The sequence below is a fragment of the Sinocyclocheilus rhinocerous genome, unplaced genomic scaffold (genome assembly GCF_001515625.1).
Source record: "Sinocyclocheilus rhinocerous isolate Xijiao unplaced genomic scaffold, SAMN03320098_v1.1 scaffold528, whole genome shotgun sequence".
NCBI lineage: Eukaryota > Metazoa > Chordata > Actinopteri > Cypriniformes > Cyprinidae > Sinocyclocheilus > Sinocyclocheilus rhinocerous.
In genome coordinates, this window is record NW_015634004.1 from 395,843 (window position 1) to 415,823 (window position 19,981).

The following is a 19,981-nucleotide window of genomic DNA, read 5'->3' on the forward strand; positions in this document are numbered from 1 at the left end:
TATATATATATATATATATATATATATTCTTTTTCCAGTAATGAGACTTTTTTTTATTTTTGTTTTATTTTTAATATTAAATTTAATTTATTTTGTTAATTTATTTTATTTCCAATGGCGATGACCAGAAAGGTTATAGGGTTTTATGAGATTCCCCCATGAATAAAACTGTTTCCTTTCATTTGTTGGGAACTATATTATATTTACTTGCATCATAAAATCTACCTGCACAGTTGACCCCCAAAAAGCAGGAGCACCCTATGTACTAGTCAGGTTAATTCATGCCATTTATTGTGTTGTGACCTTTCATGCTGAAAAACAGATCCAATAAGAGCCATCACAAAGGTGCTTTCATCAATGAAAGCAGAAGTGCAGCCACAAATCAGAATTTCAAATTAGATTATTTTACTTATCAGAGAAGGATGCATGCATTTTTACTGAAAAGGTAACTAGATCAAAATCAGATACACTTGACCAAAAGCAATACTCATCTCTTTTTTCCCTGTTTGTTCTGCTCTCCATCATCTTTATTGCAAGCGGCAGCAACCTCATGCTGGCTCGTCAGATTCAGGATGTTATCCTTCTCTCTGCTTCTCTGGGTTTCCATGCTCAGAACATTCCAGCTTGAGATTGAAGCTCAGCAGATCTTCACCTTGAAGAAAGAAATGGTTTACTCAAAAATTAAAATGTCCATAATTTATTCATTCTTATTTCAATCCAAACTTGAAGGAGATATTTGAAAGTATTTCAAGCTGCTGTTTTGCAAAAATATGTTCTAAGAACATTTTGCAAATGTTTCCATTAGGCCCTGTGTCCACCAAAGCGTTTTTCCCCGCGGCTAGCGTGAATAAATACGTTATCTGAATATTCAAAACACCCTTTTTTTAAATCGTTTAAAGGGGTCATATGATGCAATTCCATTTTTTCCTTTCTCTTTGGAGTGTTACAAGCTCTTGGTGCATAAAGAAGATCTGTAAACAGATTCATTCACAAAGTATAATCATGCATTTTTCTTATAGACAGACACTATATTTTGAGGAGAGCATGAATTAGTATCTCTCTGTGTACATAGATGTGATAGACGGTTTTTATTTGTTTTACCATTTGATTTAAACTGAATCTTATGGGAGTTTAGGCATATTTCTATGCCCTTATCAGAAGTCTATAATCAGGATTCTGATGTTCATGGATCCGTCTTTGTGTCTTTCCAGGTTGTTTGTCAGTTCATAACAATCCAATCTTTGTCATTCTTGTGAGGCTAAAGCTCTACTACAATGTTTAGTCTCCAGTGTTTTGTTTACTCCTGATTTTTCCGCACCTCTTACAAACGATTTGTGACCTATATGGCATTTATGGCTTGCAAACAATGGTTTCACACACATTCAGTAGTCATATTACATACAATTAAACTACTTCTCTTTTCATAAAACATATTTAATTATACTAACATATTAAATTATCATGGGAAACTACAGATCTGTGTCAAAGAGCTGCCAATGAATGTGAAACTGTGAGGTCGCATGTTATCAGGGATCTCCGAGGTTAACATACCACAAAAGCATATTGCAAGATGTTTTTCTGCTCACGATAGTCACATAAAATTATATTGTTGCCAGAAAATATATATATTAAGTGTAAAAGAAAGATGATACATTTATTTAAGAATTAAACTATGATTTTTAGAGAAAATCTATTTCAGTATTTTAGACTTTTAATAAATTAACATTGCTGTGAAAATAGCGGCGACCTTACCTTATCATTCATATCGGTTCTAACGTGCACGGAAACAAAGAAAAAAATAGATAGTCCGATTCATTTCCGCGAATCGGTTCATGTTTTCGGTGAACCAGTAAAAAAACGATTCAATGGTTCTTTTACGTCACGGCACAATCCAATCTTTGTCATTCTTGTGAGGCTAAAGCTCTACTACAATGTTTAGTCTCCAGTGTTTTGTTTACTCCTGATTTTTCCGCACCTCTTACAAACGATTTGTGACCTATATGGCATTTATGGCTTGCAAACAATGGTTTCACACACATTCAGTAGTCATATTACATACAATTAAACTACTTCTCTTTTCATAAAACATATTTAATTATACTAACATATTAAATTATCATGGGAAACTACAGATCTGTGTCAAAGAGCTGCCAATGAATGTGAAACTGTGAGGTCGCATGTTATCAGGGATCTCCGAGGTTAACATACCACAAAAGCATATTGCAAGATGTTTTTCTGCTCACGATAGTCACATAAAATTATATTGTTGCCAGAAAATATATATATTAAGTGTAAAAGAAAGATGGTACATTTATTTAAGAATTAAACTATGATTTTTAGAGAAAATCTATTTCAGTATTTTAGACTTTTAATAAATTAACATTGCTGTGCGACCTTACCTTATCATTCATATCGGTTCTAACGTGCACGGAAACAAAGAAAAAAATAGATAGTCCGATTCATTTCCGCGAATCGGTTCATGTTTTCGGTGAACCAGTAAAAAAACGATTCAATGGTTCTTTTACGTCACGGCGTAGTTACGATTACGAAATCACTTGTACCCTGATATCCTGATATATTTTCTATTCACTTCTAATGTTTTGTTGAAAAGAGACAAATCACGGTTCTCCGTTCAATGTCTCGAGTTTTTTTTTACTCGAGAACCGCTTTTACCCTACTGAATCACTTTGATTCATGAACGAATCGTTCAGGCCGCTTTTGCGAACCAGTTCAAACGATTCATTTAAAAAGATCCGACCTCAAAGAGCAATTCCCGTGTACCTGCGTGTACAGTACAAATCTGAAGGCAGAGCAAATATATTGAAGTACTCCTGCTGGTTCCTTAAATGTGTCTACAGGAATCCTGTAGGCTGTTTGTAACACAGTCCTTCATGATTCCTGCAGAACTTTTCTTGTGAGTAGCACTAATGTCAAGCGGTCTCTGCTGCCCTCATGTGGCCATGAGTGGAAATGCCACACGTCCCATTATTATAATAATCACTTTTCAAAAACGAAAGAAATGAAATATGATGAAAATATAATTAGAATAAGAACATTCTTATAGCATGATCACATACTTCTAAAGATTGTTATAAATATATAATATGCATTTTAATTATTTGGAAGCCTAGAATAATGTACATAAATATAAATGGCAGACTGGAGCTAGGTCTGTATAAAAGCTAGAAAGTTTTGCATTTACATGAAGCATTCTCTCTAGCGGTAGTTGTGTATGTTGGTATCAAAAACGTAATCCACACCTCTAACCTTAAATCAGATTATTTTTATGAATTATGTCTATGAAACTAGAATTTTATATTTTTATAATACCTTATTATTGAAAAAAAAAAAGTATTATATTTTTATTTTTATTATTTTAAAAAAAAGTGAACCCAGCAAAATCAGAGTGGAATACACTCAGACACAAGTTGGCTATATAATGAAGGCAGATTTGAATTGAATTCTTGAACTGTGATGTCCATTTTTGCTGTTTCTTTAATTGTTTGTGTTTCCTATTTTCAAAATATTTATATTTTGATGAAAAGCCTATGATAAACTCCTTGGTTCCCAGTGTGACAACATACCCCATGAGCTATTGCTATTGGGGCATGTGGTCACAAAAGGTCAATGTGTGTTCAGTGAACTATATTATTTCTGCACTCTAAGGGCGAAAATATTTCATTCCCCCCCCCAAAATATACTGCGTATATATAGAAAGTGAAATTTGGCCTGGTGAAGAGCGATATGACGTGGATGTGGATGTATTCTGGACAGGATTTATGAGATAAACAATGTGCTTCTATGCACTTTTCAAATAGTATTTTAAAACATAAAATGTATTCATTTCAATATTTATTGACCATTTATTATTTAGCTGTTTATATTTTAATAAAAAGCTTATAATAGGTTGTTTGGTGCCCAGTGTGACAACTTACCCCATTAGCTATTACTATTGGGGCATGTTGTCACAAAAGGTAAAGCGAAATCTAATGTCTTTCTTTTAATATTAGGGTGAAATACGACCTGGGCGTGTTCTTGACAGGACCTGTGAAATAAACAGAAACAGTATATATATAGAATAAACAAAATATAACTTGTACTCATGCATGACAACATACAACACACACACACACACACACATTTTTCATGTGACATGAAATAACTTTTGTTGTAAATAAAAAGATGAAAAACAAAACCAAAAAAACAGTTTTTCTACTTCAAAATGTCATGTTTAATTCAGTGTTTGTTTTTGTTTTGTTTTTTTGCAATTATTAGTGAAATTTACTAGCAATTTCTGAGTGTAAAATGCTTTTAAAGTCAACCCTACACTAAATTCTCTTCAGTGTAGTTTGAGAGTACATCCTTGTTTATCCTCTGTGGGAATTTGCAAACAAATGAGATCCGTGCAGGTGTAGACTTACATCCCCCTGACCAATCACTGTAGAGATCTGAGTCTATATATAGCTGCTCCCAAACCCCCCTCACACTACCTGCCGCAGGTAAAACAGCAGACCGCGTCTCGCAAGCACGCTCAAAGGCACCTCTAATCCACACCATGTCGTTCAAGAGCCCTTCCAGGAGTTTCTCCAGCTCAAGTCTTTCTGGCAGCATGGGGTCAAGGGGCAGTTGGTTCGGGGCCATTTCCCCAGCCGCTATAGGGAATCTGGCAAACACACTGCGTCCGATCGTGCAGATCAACAGCAGCACTTTTGCCCCAGCTGATGATAAAGAGGCCATGAAGGGTCTGAATGACCGTCTGGCGGGGTATCTGTCAAACGTACGACTCCTGGAGGACTCCAACAATCAACTGGAGGAGCAAATCAAAGAGGCTCTGATGAGGAAAGGAGCTGAGAGCGGCAGAGACTGGAGCGCCTATGAGAAGATCGTTGCGGATCTGAGAAACCAGGTGAGCAAATAAAGGTTTTGTTAAGTACTCATGCATGCGTTTTATCATAAAGTACACAAGCAAATATTTGGACACACCTGCTAATTCTATAACTATTTTCCTTATTTTAGAATAATAGTAGGCTATAACATGAAACAAATTAAAGTTTAGGAATTATGCTGGCCAAATATGTTCTTCTGTTTGAGCTTCTGAAAAGCTTCCGCCCTTTAAATTCCAGCTCTGCAACTTCTTTAAAGACATGAGATGCAAGTTTATATGTATAATGGTCACTTGTTGATGTTTTTTACCTGCTCCAACTCATCTATTAAAATTTTTTAAAATTATTAAAATTCAATTTTAAGTCTGTTTATGGTTGTGTATGTGATTTAAGCTTGTAAAGACAAATGTTCAACAACAACTTGCTTATAATATGTTGCAACCTTAAAGTTTTAATTAAAATATATTGAATTATTAATTGAATGTAGATTCAATAAAAAAACAATTCAATATCTATTTTTCATAATGCATTTTTATTTATTTTATTTTAGTAAAAAGATGCATTTTGCATGAGTGACCTCGACAAAAGCAGCAAAAGACAATAATGTTACAAACTGGCAAGAAAACAACTGAAATACAATTAAGAAACAAAATGGAAGAAATATTATTATTAAAAATTACAAAAAAAAAGTCACAAAACTTTTACTAGGTATCCGAACTGGTCTGAGTGCTGTAACCCTTAGAAGATACATTAAAAAAAATAAAATAATAAAATAAAAAAGTTTTTAGTATAGGAACCAAACTTTGGTAATGTGTCAAGACTATCAAAATGAATTTAGAAAATAGTTTTTAAGAGATATAACAATTTAAAAGACAATATAATGATATGCATGAAAGGTTTTATTTATTTTGCATTTATTAAATTATTTAATTACTTTATATGATTTAGTCTATTTTCCTTTGTTGGTTATTAGCATAAAGTTTAATGACAATTGTAAAACAAAAAAAAACTACTATTTGTTGAAATGCTGTAATGAGAGCCCTAAATGCAAGACAATGCAATGAGTGTTTGTGCTTGTACATCAACCCCTCAGATCCAGGAAATGACTATGGACAATGCCAGACATTTCCTGCAGATAGACAATGCGAGGCTTGCTGCTGACGATTTCAAAGTCAAGTGAGTTATTTGGTTTTTTTTTATTCCCTGATGAAATGTTAAAAACTCTCAAATTAGGAAAACTTCTCACAAAAATAGGCTATACAAATATTTCATATTGTGTAAATACAAAGCAGTCACCGAGCTGCAGCGCAGTTTGCTGTAAATACGACACACGCCCTGTAGTCTCTGATGTAAATGAGCGCTCCGGGCAGGTTTGAGTCGGAGCAGGCCATGCGGCAAGGGGTGGAGCAGGATCTGGCACGACTCCGCAAGATGCTGGACGACACTTACATGGGTCGCATGCAGCTAGAGAGCCAGATCGAGTCTATGAGAGAAGAGCTGGCTTTCCTGAAGAAGAGCCATGAAGAGGTACACGCCACTGTCAACAGATCTTCCCACCCAACCTGCCTGGTTTTTCTATGCTTTAGGGCAAGCGTTAAACAGCTCTCCAGCAGCAGCTATGTTGCCAGATCCTGCCAATATAATCCATATAACTAAATCCATTGATCATTTTATTTTACAGGATGTTGCCAACCTGACAAACCAGATCAGCGACTCCCAAGTCAATGTGCAAATGGAGACTAAAAACAGTGCAGACCTCAATGAGGTCATTAATAACATCCGCACGCAGTACGAGCGAGCCGTGCAGAAGAGCCGCGAGGAAACTGAAGCCTGGTTTCAAAACAAAGTCAGTCATATTTTGCATTCTTTTGTCTTCTCCTTCTGTTATATATATATATATATATATATATATATAGAAATAGAAAATATATTTTAAAAATCCAACAGCCCATATAATAATTGTGTCTCTTAAGGATTAAAGGTTAAGCACCATCTTTCTTTTTTTTTTTTTGTGAGTTGTGACCCTATGTTGTGCCCTATGGGAAAGTGCCTTTTATTTAGGAGAGCTTTGTGCCTAATTATAAGGCAGCACTATATTGTCATGTGACCCGGATCCCTTGTTCTCTTTGTTCCTCTCTATCCAGCTTGACAACATCACAGCTGAGGTGACTCAGAACACAGAAGCTCTGCAGGCAGGAAAGACCGAGCTGAACGAGCTGCGCAGGCAGAAACAATCTCTAGAAATTGACCTGCAGGCTCTGCACAACATGGTACGGTACACAGATTACACAAATTATCCACTTGACAAATCACTCAGCATTCTACACAGTCAGCACTCTCACCTGGCAGACATGTGCATCGTTTAAATGATTATGAGATGTGATTGCACGAAATGTTCAATGCCTGTCTCTGTGCATGCATGTCATCTGAATTTACACATTATTCCTGTGCACCCAAGTGTTTTTTTAAACCATGGGAAAACAGGGGCCGTTTTATATGGCGGTTTGTCGAGATTTCTTTGTCAAGATCATTTCTGAAGCACATTTCTGCAGAGAAATAATTGCTGGAAGTCAAAAAGTTTGACACACCTACTCATTATTTCTCACATTTTAGAATAATACTAGTCATTTATAAATAACACAAATGAAACAAAAATACTGGAAATAGAAAATATAAAAAAAATTTGAAATAATATAATAAAAATTTGAATTAATGAAATATACTAAATGTAAAAAGAATTATAAAAATAAGAATTTCTATTTGTCCATGCATTTAAGTGTTTCCAGACTTTCCTTTATTCTGCTTGGTGTCTAGCAGATTCAGTTGCTCAAACATGTCTTGCACATTATTCCTGTGCACCCAAGTGTTTTTTAACCATGGGAAAACAAAAGCTGTTTTTATATAGTGGTTTGTCGAGATTGTTTTGTCAAGATAATTTTTTTGGACTTACTTGAAGCACATTTCTGCACAGAAATAATCACAGAAAAAAGTCAGAAACTTTGACATACCTACCTTACCTACCTTTGACATACATGCCTTTATTATTACCATTTCCCACGTTTTAGTATAATAGTAAAGTCATCAATGAAATAACAAAAATGGAAACAAAAAGAATGAATAAATATATATTTTAATATATTATACAAATTGTATAATCTGTATGCATTTATTTCTTCTCCGGAAAAAAAAAAAAAAGATATTTTGAAGAATGTTGGCAACCAAACATTTTCAGTTCCCATTGACTCCCATTATATTTTTGTTCATATAATATCTTCATTTATGTTCCACAGAACAAAGAAAGTCATACAGGTTTAGAATTGTCATTTTTGGTGAACTATCCCTTTCATCTTGAAATCTCCTTGGTCACTGATTGCAACGTGCACATCACACAACATTGTGGTTTCCATACAGCATTTTCCTTTGTGAGCTGCCCATGCAAATCTAGCGTGCACAAAGCTTATCTTTCCATGGTGAAGTCACTCTGTAGTAACAAACACACGGCACAAACTCTTTCCCTACAGGCTTGTGAGAAACATGTCCCAGCAAGCATCTGTCCATTAAAGTAGACACCACTTAAAGACAATGAGGTGGACGTTTCGACCCTTGCAGAAAAGTGATCACTCAGTGTGGGGTTTTTCAGTGAACGACTCTTAACTTCGAACATTTAGTTGCATCCTTTCCATCAAGTACCTCCCTTTGTGCCACTCTCTCATGTTTTCTCTTCCCTCCACAGAGAGGAATTTTCTTTAGAGCAGGCGTTGTATGCAGGTGAGTGCCGTGACGTGTCGTGTAGATTTTAGGCATCGTCAGTGTGAGTTCAAAAACACGCTTGCCTAACCCACATCAAGCTTGTCTTCATACTAATCATCACTCACTGCTGTACTGTCTAACAAAGACGAGTAAACAGTGCTGCCCGAGCCCTCGCTGGCCAAATACACTCACATCACTCACACTGTTTATGTTTCTCACTGCTATCCTCATGCAAATATGTTTGAAGACAATCATCTTTGCAACTTGTTACAACAAAAGGGTCATTCTACAAAACAGGTGCCATTTGTGTGCCTTTTTTAGCCACCTCTGTTTTCATTTTTGGCTTTATTAGCATGTATGTATTTACAGAGGAAAGCAAAATGCATATATTAAAAATCTTTTTTAATGTAATGCAAAGCTGAATTTTCTGAATCATTTTAATATGCTGATTAACAAAAAAATACATATTATCCATGTTGAAAAATTCTTAATATTTTTGTGAAAACTGAAACATTTATTTTTCAGTATTCAGCATTTAATTGCAATAGAAATACTTTTTGATCAATTTATGCATACTTGCTGAATAAAAGTATTAATTTCTTAAAAAAATAAAAATAAAAACTTACTGCCCCAAACCTTTGAACAAAAGTGTTTATACATTTACCTTTAAGTTGACTTTTATGCAGTTTAATGTTTTTTTTAATAATTATAATTCTAAAAAAAAATATGAATGAAGTAAAATTAACAACCAACATCAAATTCTCAAAGAAACACCTTTTAACTTCATGAGCTTATAATGCCAATTGTCCAATTAAACTAAAACTTCACCCTGTTACTGTTCTGAAGACATAATCATATCTCAGAATATATTACAATTTGTTAATTTAGCTTGAAATGGTGCAATGCAATGTGTTAACTTTTAAACCAATTACTTGTCTGATGGGATTTTTGAAATGTGCAAAAACTTGCAAAATTATCTTCTTAAACTGCAATAGGCACCTGATTCATAGAATGACCCTAGTAATATTTATTAAAATGTTGCTTTCTCAACTATTATATGCATCATGATGAACCTTAATGATTTGTTTGCTTTTAAGAGCTTCTAGTGCTTTTTTTTTTTTTGGTGTGCTACACAAATGTCTTAATGAATTACTAAAGACTGACTCTAACCTCCAGCCTACGTTCTGTCTCCAGCTCCTCCCGTCGGACTTAAGAAAGCCATCATCATCACACAAGAAATAGTGGACGGAGAAGTGGTCTCTCAGAGGGAACTTGAGCAAAATCCTAATCACAATGACCTGGAAGTTTCTGGGGAGGATCAGGAGTTGACAGAACAACTGGAGCTAGCAGTGGAAGAGGCAAAAGCAGAGGAAGAGAACGTAGCAGAACAACTGGAGCTAGCGGTGGAAAAGGTGAAAGCAGAGGAAGAGAAAGTAGCAGAACAACTGGAGCTAGTGGTGGAAAAGGTGAAAGCAGAGGAAGAGAAAGTAGCAGAGCAACTGGAGCTAGCGGTGGAAAAGGTGAAAGCAGAGGAAGAGAAAGTAGCAGAACAACTGGAGCTAGCGGTGGAAAAGGTGAAAGCAGAGGAAGAGTTAACCAAACTGCCGTTAGCAAAGGAAGATGGGTTAGTGGAGGACAGAGAAGTCACCTGCTGAACACGATGAGGAGGAAGAAGCTTCTCAAGATGTTGTGAAGAAAAAGTAACTTTTTACTGCTATGTCTCATCCTATTCTTACAGCCTCAGTGGTTCTTCTTCTCTGTCTTTGTTCCTTTGTTCTTGCTCAGTTTTTCTTTGTGTTGACCATGACAATTTTATCAATCTCCTATGCCACAATTAAATATGTATGAGCTTCATTTTCTGGTCAGTGTTGTTATTTTCTAATGTAAATTACCAATGTAAGGGTAGGGGTCAGTAATAATAATTTGAGTAAGCAATAAGGTATGAGAGGCCATGCTGTATTGTGAATAAGTCACGGCTGAAGGGCGTTGTTAGGCATGACGAGAAGCGTGGCCTTCCGCTAAAAAAGTTTCTGCAGTAAACGGCAAGGGAACGGCCTTCAAATGCTATTCTTTTGAACTTTCTATTCATCAAAGAATCCTGAACGAAAAATGTAGCCTATCAGGATTCCCACAAAAAAAATATGAAGCAGCACAACCGTTTTCAACATTGATACTGATAAAAAAATTTTCTTGAGCAGCAAGTCAGCACAGTAGAATGATATCTAAAGGATCGACACTGAAGAATGGAGTAATGATGCTGAAAATTAAGCTTTTTATCAAAGGAATAAACTGCATTTTAAAATACATTAAAATAAAGTTATTTTGAAATGTAATGATATTTCACAATGTTTAGTGTTTTTACTGTATTTTTGATTAAATAAATGCAGCCTTGGCGAGCATTAGAGACTTTTTCCAAAAACATTATGCTGCTGTTTTTTTGTTTTGTTTTGGGTTTTTTTTTTTTGCGTACTTCAGAACAAATATAAAAAGCATGTTTATGCATGTTTGTTGCACCATCATGTCATTCCAAACCTGTAGGCCTATTTCTTTCTTCTGCTGGGAAAAAAGACTTTTGAAGAATGTTGGTAACCAAACATTTGTGGTTCCCACTGACTTCCATTGTATTTTTTGTGCATAATGGAAGTCAGTGGGAACCGAAACTGTTTGGATACCAACATTCTTCAAAATATCTTCATTTACGTTCAACAGAACAAAGAAAGTCAGGTTTGGAATGTAAACAATGACAGAATTGTCATTTGTGGTGTGTTATCCTATTTTGAAATCTCTTTTGTCACTGATTGCAATGTGGACATCACACAATATTGCTGTTTCCATACAGAATTTTCCTTTGCTGCCCATGCAAATCTAGTGTGTACAACCCTGTTGGAAAAAAAAAACAGCATCATATGCTCCCACTCTACAACTTGTAGTAATTCAGTGTACATCAAGCTCCGGTGCCCACGGAGCTGGTCACACTATGGATTCCAGCAGCAAGTTTGGTAGTCACGAGTCCAGTGTTTCCAGCCATCACTGCACCTGAAGATAACAAGTCAGTTTCTATGCATTTGAGACTGGCTTCCAGTTTTGCAAATCCACCACTGATCCACCACTCTTAAGCCTGGTGGCCTATAAGCCTATCTGTCCCAAAGGTTATCTCTTTGTTCACGGCGCTTTCCGTGATGGTGGTCACCGTTTTGTGTGTCTGGGCCATACACACTTTCCCTGAGGCAGCGGCAACCGCTACAGAACCTCCCAATTTTGTATAGTAAAAATAATAAGTGAAAAAGTGGATATTTGAAATATCAGCATTAAATTCTCAAAGAAGGAACTTATACCTGGTCACCTTATTTGTCAAATTAAACTAAAACTTCACCCTATACTGTTCTGTAGATATAATTATAATATAATAATTTGTTAATTTAGCTTGAGAAGGTGCGATGCAATGTATTGAAATTTAAACACATCATTTAAAAAAAACTTTTTTCATAAATTCACTTGCAAAATTACTTTCCCAAACTGCAATAGGCACCTGATTCATAGAATGACTCAACCTATTTCCAGGAAATGGCCCCAGAGAATGAACACCCCTTTGTACATTCAATATTCGTGAATCGAAAGCGAAAGTGATGATCACTAAATAAAAGGAAATCTAACTGCAAGCAGTCACAGGAGACGCACAGATAACACCAGGAAAACGCTATAATAACAGGTACGACAAAAACGATTAAAAAAGTGTAGGTAAACGCATTATCACACCAGGTAAATATTATACCACTTAGCTGACCATTATCGGATCAACATCTTAATACCAGGTGGAAATAGGGATCCTCTCTGCACCGTTTGTAACAGAATCAGAATCAGAATCAGAATGAGCTTTATTGCCAGGTATGTTTACACATACGAGGAATTTGTTTTCGTGACAGAAGCTTCCACAGTGTTAAATAAAAGGAAATCTAACTGCAAGCAGTCACAGGAGACGCACAGATAACACCAGGAAAACGCATTATAATAACAGGTACGACAAAAACGATTAAAATAGTGTAGGTAAACGCATTATCACACCAGGTAAATATTATACCACTTAGCTGACCATTATCGGATCAACATCTTAATACCAGGTGGAAATAGGGATCCTCTCTGCACCGTTTGTAACAGAATCAGAATCAGAATCAGAATGAGCTTTATTGCCAGGTATGTTTACACATACGAGGAATTTGTTTTCGTGACAGAAGCTTCCACAGTGTAACAGAATGACAGTGACAGAACAAAAAACACAGATAATAAAAAAAATAAAAATAAAAAAACCAAGTAAATAAGGAATAAAAATATATAAAATCGACATTAAATTGTTTATAATTCGCGGGCGTCAGGGAGCCGCTATCATATGCGGGAGACTCCCGGACATTCCGGGAGAGGTGGGATGTCTGTAAATGTCTTAATGAATTACTAAAGACTTACTCTAACCTCCAACTTTCTGTCTCCAGCTCCTCCACCTTCCGTCGGACTCAAGAAAGCCATCATCACGCAAGAAATAGTGGACGGAGAAGTGGTCTCTCAGAACGAACTTGAGCAAAATCCTAATCACAACAACCACAAGAGGAGTTAACAGAACAAATGGAGTTAGCAATGGAAAAGGCGAAAGAAGAGCAAGAGGAGTGGGGAAAACAAATGGAGTTAGCGATAGAAAAGGCGAAAGAAGAGCAAGAGGAGTTGGCAGAACAAATGGGGTTAGCAATGGAGATAGCGATGGAAAAAGCGAAAGATGAGCAAGAGGAGTGGGGACAACAAGTGGAATTAGCGGTGGAAAAGTGGAAAGATGAGCAAGAGGAGTGGGGACAACAAGTGGAATTGAGGAGTGGGGACAACAAATGGAGTTAGCAATGGAAAAGTGGAAAGATGAGCAAGAGGAGTTGGCAGAACAACTGGAGTTAGAGGTGGAAAAGGCGTGCGCAAAATAAGGAGTTAGCAGAACAACCAATGTAGAGGAAGATGAGTTTGTGGAGGCAACAGAAGTAACCTGCTGAACACGATGAGGTGGAGGAAGCTTCTCAAGATGATATGTTGGAGAACGAGTGACTTTCTATTGCCTCATCCTAATCAGCATTAGTGGTTCATCATCTCTGTCTTTCCTTCTTATAGCTCAATTTTTCTTTGTGATGACCATGACTATTTTGTCAATCTCCTTTGCCACATTAAAACATGTATTTCAGTTTCATTTTCTGCTCAGTGTTGTTATTCTATTATGTACTTTGACAATCAAGAGTTTGGAGTCAGTCATAATGTTTGATTCTGAAAGAAAATAATACATTCAGCATGGGTGGACCAAAAATGACAGCAAGACATTTATTACATCACAAAAGATTTCTATTTCAAATAAATGCTGTTCTTCGAAACTTTCTATTCATCAAAGAATCCTGAACAAAAATGTATCATGATTTCCACAAAAATATCATGTGACAGGATCATGTGACACTGAAGACTGGAGTAGTAATGATGCTGAAAATTCATCTTTCATCAAATAATAAATTACATTTTACAATATATTCAAATAAAATTATAATTGTAATAACAATTTCACAATATTACTGCTTTTACTGTATTTTTGATTAAATAAATGTAGCCTTGGTGACCATGAGAGAGTTTTTTTCAATAACATTTTTTTTTTTCGTATCTGCATTTTTTAACCCCAAAATTTTGCATGCATACAGTAATTATACCCCAAATAACAGACAAAGAATTTCTTGTATACAAGAATGGTTTATTCATGACCATTTCATGATGTCCAATATTGATGCATTTGGCGAAACAAAGGCGGCAAAAGGAAGGAGGAAAGGGAAAATACTGCATGACTAATGTCAATAAAACACTGTCAGACAACAGAGCTACGCAATGAAACATAAGAGCGTATAAAAAAAAAACGATTATCTGACATACAAATAACATTTATCCTATAAATGCAAAAGCAAGGAATTTAATCGTCTCCCTGTTGAGGTGCAAATTACAGGTGGAGGATCGACATCACTGGCCAGAGGTGTATGATGGAGTCCACGGATGCTGGTCTCGGGATTGCACATCATGTCCTTAACGGGAGAAGGTCTTGCCCCTGGACAGATGCGGTGGAAAAGTGGAAAGATGAGCAAGAGGAGTGGGGACAACAAATGGAGTTAGCAATGGAAAAGTGGAAAGATGAGCAAGAGGAGTGGGGACAACAAATGGAGTTAGCAATGGAAAAGTGGAAAGATGAGCAAGAGGAGTGGGGACAACAAATGGAGTTAGCAATGGAAAAGTGGAAAGATGAGCAAGAGGAGTTGGCAGAACAACTGGAGTTAGAGGTGGAAAAGGCGTGCGCAAAATAAGGAGTTAGCAGAACAACCAATGTAGAGGAAGATGAGTTTGTGGAGGCAACAGAAGTAACCTGCTGAACACGATGAGGTGGAGGAAGCTTCTCAAGATGATATGTTGGAGAACGAGTGACTTTCTATTGCCTCATCCTAATCAGCATTAGTGGTTCATCATCTCTGTCTTTCCTTCTTATAGCTCAATTTTTCTTTGTGATGACCATGACTATTTTGTCAATCTCCTTTGCCACATTAAAACATGTATTTCAGTTTCATTTTCTGCTCAGTGTTGTTATTCTATTATGTACTTTGACAATCAAGAGTTTGGAGTCAGTCATAATGTTTGATTCTGAAAGAAAATAATACATTCAGCATGGGTGGACCAAAAATGACAGCAAGACATTTATTACATCACAAAAGATTTCTATTTCAAATAAATGCTGTTCTTCGAAACTTTCTATTCATCAAAGAATCCTGAACAAAAATGTATCATGATTTCCACAAAAATATCATGTGACAGGATCATGTGACACTGAAGACTGGAGTAGTAATGATGCTGAAAATTCATCTTTCATCAAATAATAAATTACATTTTACAATATATTCAAATAAAATTATAATTGTAATAACAATTTCACAATATTACTGCTTTTACTGTATTTTTTGATTAAATAAATGTAGCCTTGGTGAGCATGAGATTTTTTTTCAATAACATTTTTTTTCGTATCTGCATTTTTTTAACCCCAAAATTTTGCATGCATACAGTAATTATACCCCAAATAACAGACAAAGAATTTCTTGTATACAAGAATGGTTTATTCATGACCATTTCATGATGTCCAATATTGATGCATTTGGCGAAACAAAGGCGGCAAAAGGAAGGAGGAAAGGGAAAATACTGCATGACTAATGTCAATAAAACACTGTCAGACAACAGAGCTACGCAATGAAACATAAGAGCGTATAAAAAAAAAACGATTATCTGACATACAAATAACATTTATCCTATAAATGCAAAAGCAAGGAATTTAATCGTCTCCCTGTTGAGGTGCAAATTACAGGTGGAGGATCGACATCACTGGCCAGAGGTGTATGATGGAGTCCACGGATGCTGGTCTCGGGATTGCACATCATGTCCTTAACGGGAGAAGGTCTTGCCCCTGGACAGATGATGTGAGGGTTACATTCATATTCACAGGTCAAACAGTGAAATAAATATAGCTATATAATCAGTATTGCACGAATGTACTACTGACAATTGATACCAAGAAAATGTAAAAGTGCACACACGCACACACACACATATATATACATATATATATATATTAGTGCTGTCAATCGATTAAAAGAAATTAACTAATTAATCGCGATTAATCCCACCTAACATTAAAGTTTTTAAATATACTTTTATATTGCAATAATTTCACATTCAATCTTCAAATTAATGTACAAACAACATAAAGACAGTATATTTTTTAATATTTGTTTAATGGCATCTTTTTTTATGACTGAAGGCCAGTATCAATAATACCAATACTGATTTCTCTATAAAATTGCTATATACTATAGCCAATCAACATTACAGTATAATGGAGAGCTATCAATTTTAACATTTATTAGACTTTAAAAAATAACTTTTAATTTAAGTGAACAAAATCTTCACATAAACCCATTATAATAAATGTCATATTTACTTGTGCCCTTCAGCATTAATATACAGAAATTGAAACATGCGGAAATATGCTAATACGGGACAGTCGGTCAGCGGATGTGGGCAGGGCTTGAAAAGTATAGCGTTATATTGCTCAGAAAACCAAAACGGCTTGATAATTGAGGCTGTTTAGGTTTTTGGGGGGGATTAAAAAAAAAAGTAGTGAATGGATTTTTATCATTGTAGGATGGTTGTGTCCACACACTGCTAAGACACATTTATATGCAAACACCATGTAAAAGTGAATTTTGCATCCAATGTCCCCTTTAAGGATTTATAGTTAAGGATGAATCTGTAACACTTAAGTCAGAAATCAACAGCACATTTTACGAAAAGATTCAGTTTGTTACCATTAGTTAATGCATTAGGTATCATAAACTAACAATGCATGCTCATTTCTACAATAACTCTTTACAATAAGCTTCCATTTGTTAACATTAGCTAACATAAAACACTTATTTATTAACCTTAATGAACCTGACCTGACAATGAATAGTTTGAATGAAAGATTAATAAATACTGTAACAAGTTTATTGCTCATTGTTGCTTAATGTTAGTTAATGCATTAACTAATGTCACCTAATGGGACCTTTGTACTATTTCTACACATAATGATATGTTTTTTTTTTGTTTGTTTTTACATTTAAAGCTGTATAAATAAACATTAGCTAATGCATTATGAACAAACATTAATTAATAATAAAACATTATGTAGAAATAAATATTCCTCTATATTAATAAAGGTTGTGAAAAAGGTTGCTCATTGTTAGTTCAAAATACTTAATGCATTAACTGTTAGCAAATGAAAACTACCTGAAAAGTGTTACCCGGGAATCTTTAAAGTCTGATGACACAGAGAAGCACTTCGCATTCCAGTCATTGTGAATTCTTTGACTAAGGAGGTCGTTTTTACTGTGCAAATAATAACTGATTGAGGAAAACATCTAGTTTCTAAAATAAATTACAACCAAGAAGTGTTTGTTTTATACTTTATGAACTATAGAGGTCAACAGTGACTAGCAGCTTGGTTATGCAAACATTTCTTAAATTGAATTAAGTTAAATTAAATTCTAATGCATTTTTCCAGAGACATTTATCAAAATCTTCAAAGAGTTCAACAAGCTCTGAAATGAATCACAACATTTGAATTTGACTGAAAACAAACATCTATATGAAATTTGAAACTGAAAAGGCAAAACTGCAAAACTGTGAACTTAAATTACTTCACGAAGAATAATTTAAATATAACATGCCTTATTTTAGAGGTTTATTGCAAAATATTAAAATATATAGGATGTTTAAGATAAGACTTTTCTTTCACAGTGCATTATGGGAGTGGGTGGTTGCTGTTGAGCTCTTTTTCAATGGCAACAGCAACTTCTCCAATTGGTGGATCTTTCTTCAGGATTATGTATTGACCTTCATTAGGAAGTCATTAAACAAGTTTGTTTTCCAAGTTAAAAGCACACTGACATAAAAATAATTCATCAGAGCTCAGGTTCCTACGTTATTGATAATAATCTATTTCTCTTTGGCTCTAATCTACTAGAAAAAATGTCCTTTGATTCCAGAGAAGACGTATCTGCAGCATTTGGCCACATTTCAGTTTAAACAAGCTCAAACAACAACCAGCTAAGTTAGTAATATGAAAAGTACATGGTAATCTGCTCTGATATGATCAGCCTCTAAGAGACAGCGGATGGTGCAACGCCTCAGTGTAATTAATGAAAATTCAAACACACACTATCACAAATGAATCTTTTGCAAGCACACGCCTCTGGTATTGAATAAAACCCAGAGATATGCACCAACATCAGCACAAATCAACCACCTCAACTGAGAAAAAGATTGAATATTCAAAGACCTGGATGACTTTGTGTGGTTTCATATAAGTGTGAAATACTAATGATTGTGAAACACCACTTACGACATAGTTTTCATCTCTTTCTTCTCAGCATCGGGGCGAGCACGGTTGAGTACCTTGAGGAAGTCCGAGGTCTTGGCCCTCATACGAGTGTGGATGTAAGCCTAAAACGAGATAAAACACACCTACTGTATGAGAGGAGAAAACACCTACATTCCCAAGATTAGACATTAACTTCATAGCAGTTTTCTTCACGCTGACAAATTTGTTTCATTTGGCCATACAAAGGACCGAATGGTTGCAAACTGAGAAGCACATTACAAACTCAAGGGTTGTGTTCGACCCTTCATAAACACAAAGAGTCGATGTTGGGCAAAGAGGCGTTTCTGAGGAGGGTCCCACCTTGGAGCACTTTATGTGGTAGTGCAGATAGTCCCGGAAGGTGTGGATGAGGTTGATGGTGTTGTCTCTGGTGTTGGCGTTGGTGTGTCGAGGAAACAGCACTGTTGAGAAATGATATCAGTATTTTTATTTGAAATATAATATGAAATTCACTGCAGTTGTGACATGTTTGGGTAACCTATACATAAAGTTTGGAATCAGTAAGATTGTTGATGTTTTTTTTAAATAAGTCTCTTATGCTCATCAAGGCTGTATTTATTTAATCAAAAATCTAAATATTGTGAAATATTATTACAATTTAAAATAATGGTTTTCTATTTGAATATACTTTAAAATGTAATTTATTCCTGTGATGCAAAGCTACATTTTCAGCATCATTACTTCAGTTTTCAGTGTCACATGATCCTTCAGAAATCATTCTAATATGCTGATTTATTATCAACGTTGGAAACAGTTGTGCTGCTTAATATTTTTTTGGAAACTGTGATACATTTGTTTTTTTTTGGTGGTGGTGGTGGTGGTGGGGGGGGGTTATAAATATAAAGTAAAAAAAACACAGCATTTAATCAAAATAGAAATAGAATTTTCTTACAATATAAGTCTTTACAATCACTTTTTATCAATTTAACACATCCTTGATTAATAAAAGTATTACTTTCTTTCAAAAAAATAAGAAAAAAAATTACTGACCCCAAACTTTTGAACTGTAGTGTATATTGTTACAAAAGATATCTATTTCAAATAAATGCTGTATATATTTTTTTTGTTGAGGTAATAATTAATACATTTTATATATGTGACCCTGGAGCACAAAACCAGTCATAAATCGCACTGGTATATTTGTAGCAATAGCCAACAATACATTGCATGGGTCAAAATTATCCGATTTTTCTTTAATGCCTTCATTTGGAATGTGATTTTCTCAATATTTTGATTTTTTTTGCACTCTCAGATTCCAGATTTTCAAATAGTTCAAATAGTTTTGTCCTATCCTAACAAACCATACATCAATGGAAAGCTTATTTATTTATAA

The 19,981-nt window shown here is 35.1% G+C and overlaps 2 protein-coding genes and 1 long non-coding RNA gene across 3 annotated transcripts in view; 2 read left to right on the forward strand and 1 right to left on the reverse strand.

Moving 5' to 3' along the window:
• The first annotated feature begins 4,475 nt into the window (after window positions 1-4,475).
• Window positions 4,476-7,264, forward strand: LOC107744821 (keratin, type I cytoskeletal 18-like). Its single transcript, XM_016558644.1, has 5 exons — window positions 4,476-4,906; window positions 5,977-6,059; window positions 6,254-6,410; window positions 6,565-6,729; window positions 7,028-7,264. The coding sequence occupies exons 1-5, from the start codon at window positions 4,556-4,558 to the stop codon at window positions 7,247-7,249; spliced, it is 978 nt and encodes a 325-aa protein (XP_016414130.1). The 5' UTR covers window positions 4,476-4,555; the 3' UTR covers window positions 7,250-7,264.
• Window positions 7,265-8,218: 954 nt separating this feature from the next.
• Window positions 8,219-10,225, forward strand: LOC107744823 (uncharacterized). Its single transcript, XR_001640527.1, has 2 exons — window positions 8,219-8,651; window positions 9,828-10,225. It is a non-coding gene; the product is annotated as an uncharacterized LOC107744823 (long non-coding RNA).
• Window positions 10,226-15,769: 5,544 nt separating this feature from the next.
• arpc2 (actin related protein 2/3 complex, subunit 2) overlaps window positions 15,770-19,981 on the reverse strand; it is a 13,987-nt gene continuing 9,775 nt past the window's right edge. The window contains exons 8-10 of the mRNA XM_016558645.1: window positions 18,949-19,049; window positions 18,610-18,710; window positions 15,770-16,131 (exon numbers count right to left, since the gene is read on the reverse strand). Coding sequence (XP_016414131.1) covers window positions 16,110-16,131; window positions 18,610-18,710; window positions 18,949-19,049 — 224 coding nt within the window. The 3' untranslated portion in view covers window positions 15,770-16,109. The remainder of the gene's footprint in view (window positions 16,132-18,609; window positions 18,711-18,948; window positions 19,050-19,981) is intronic.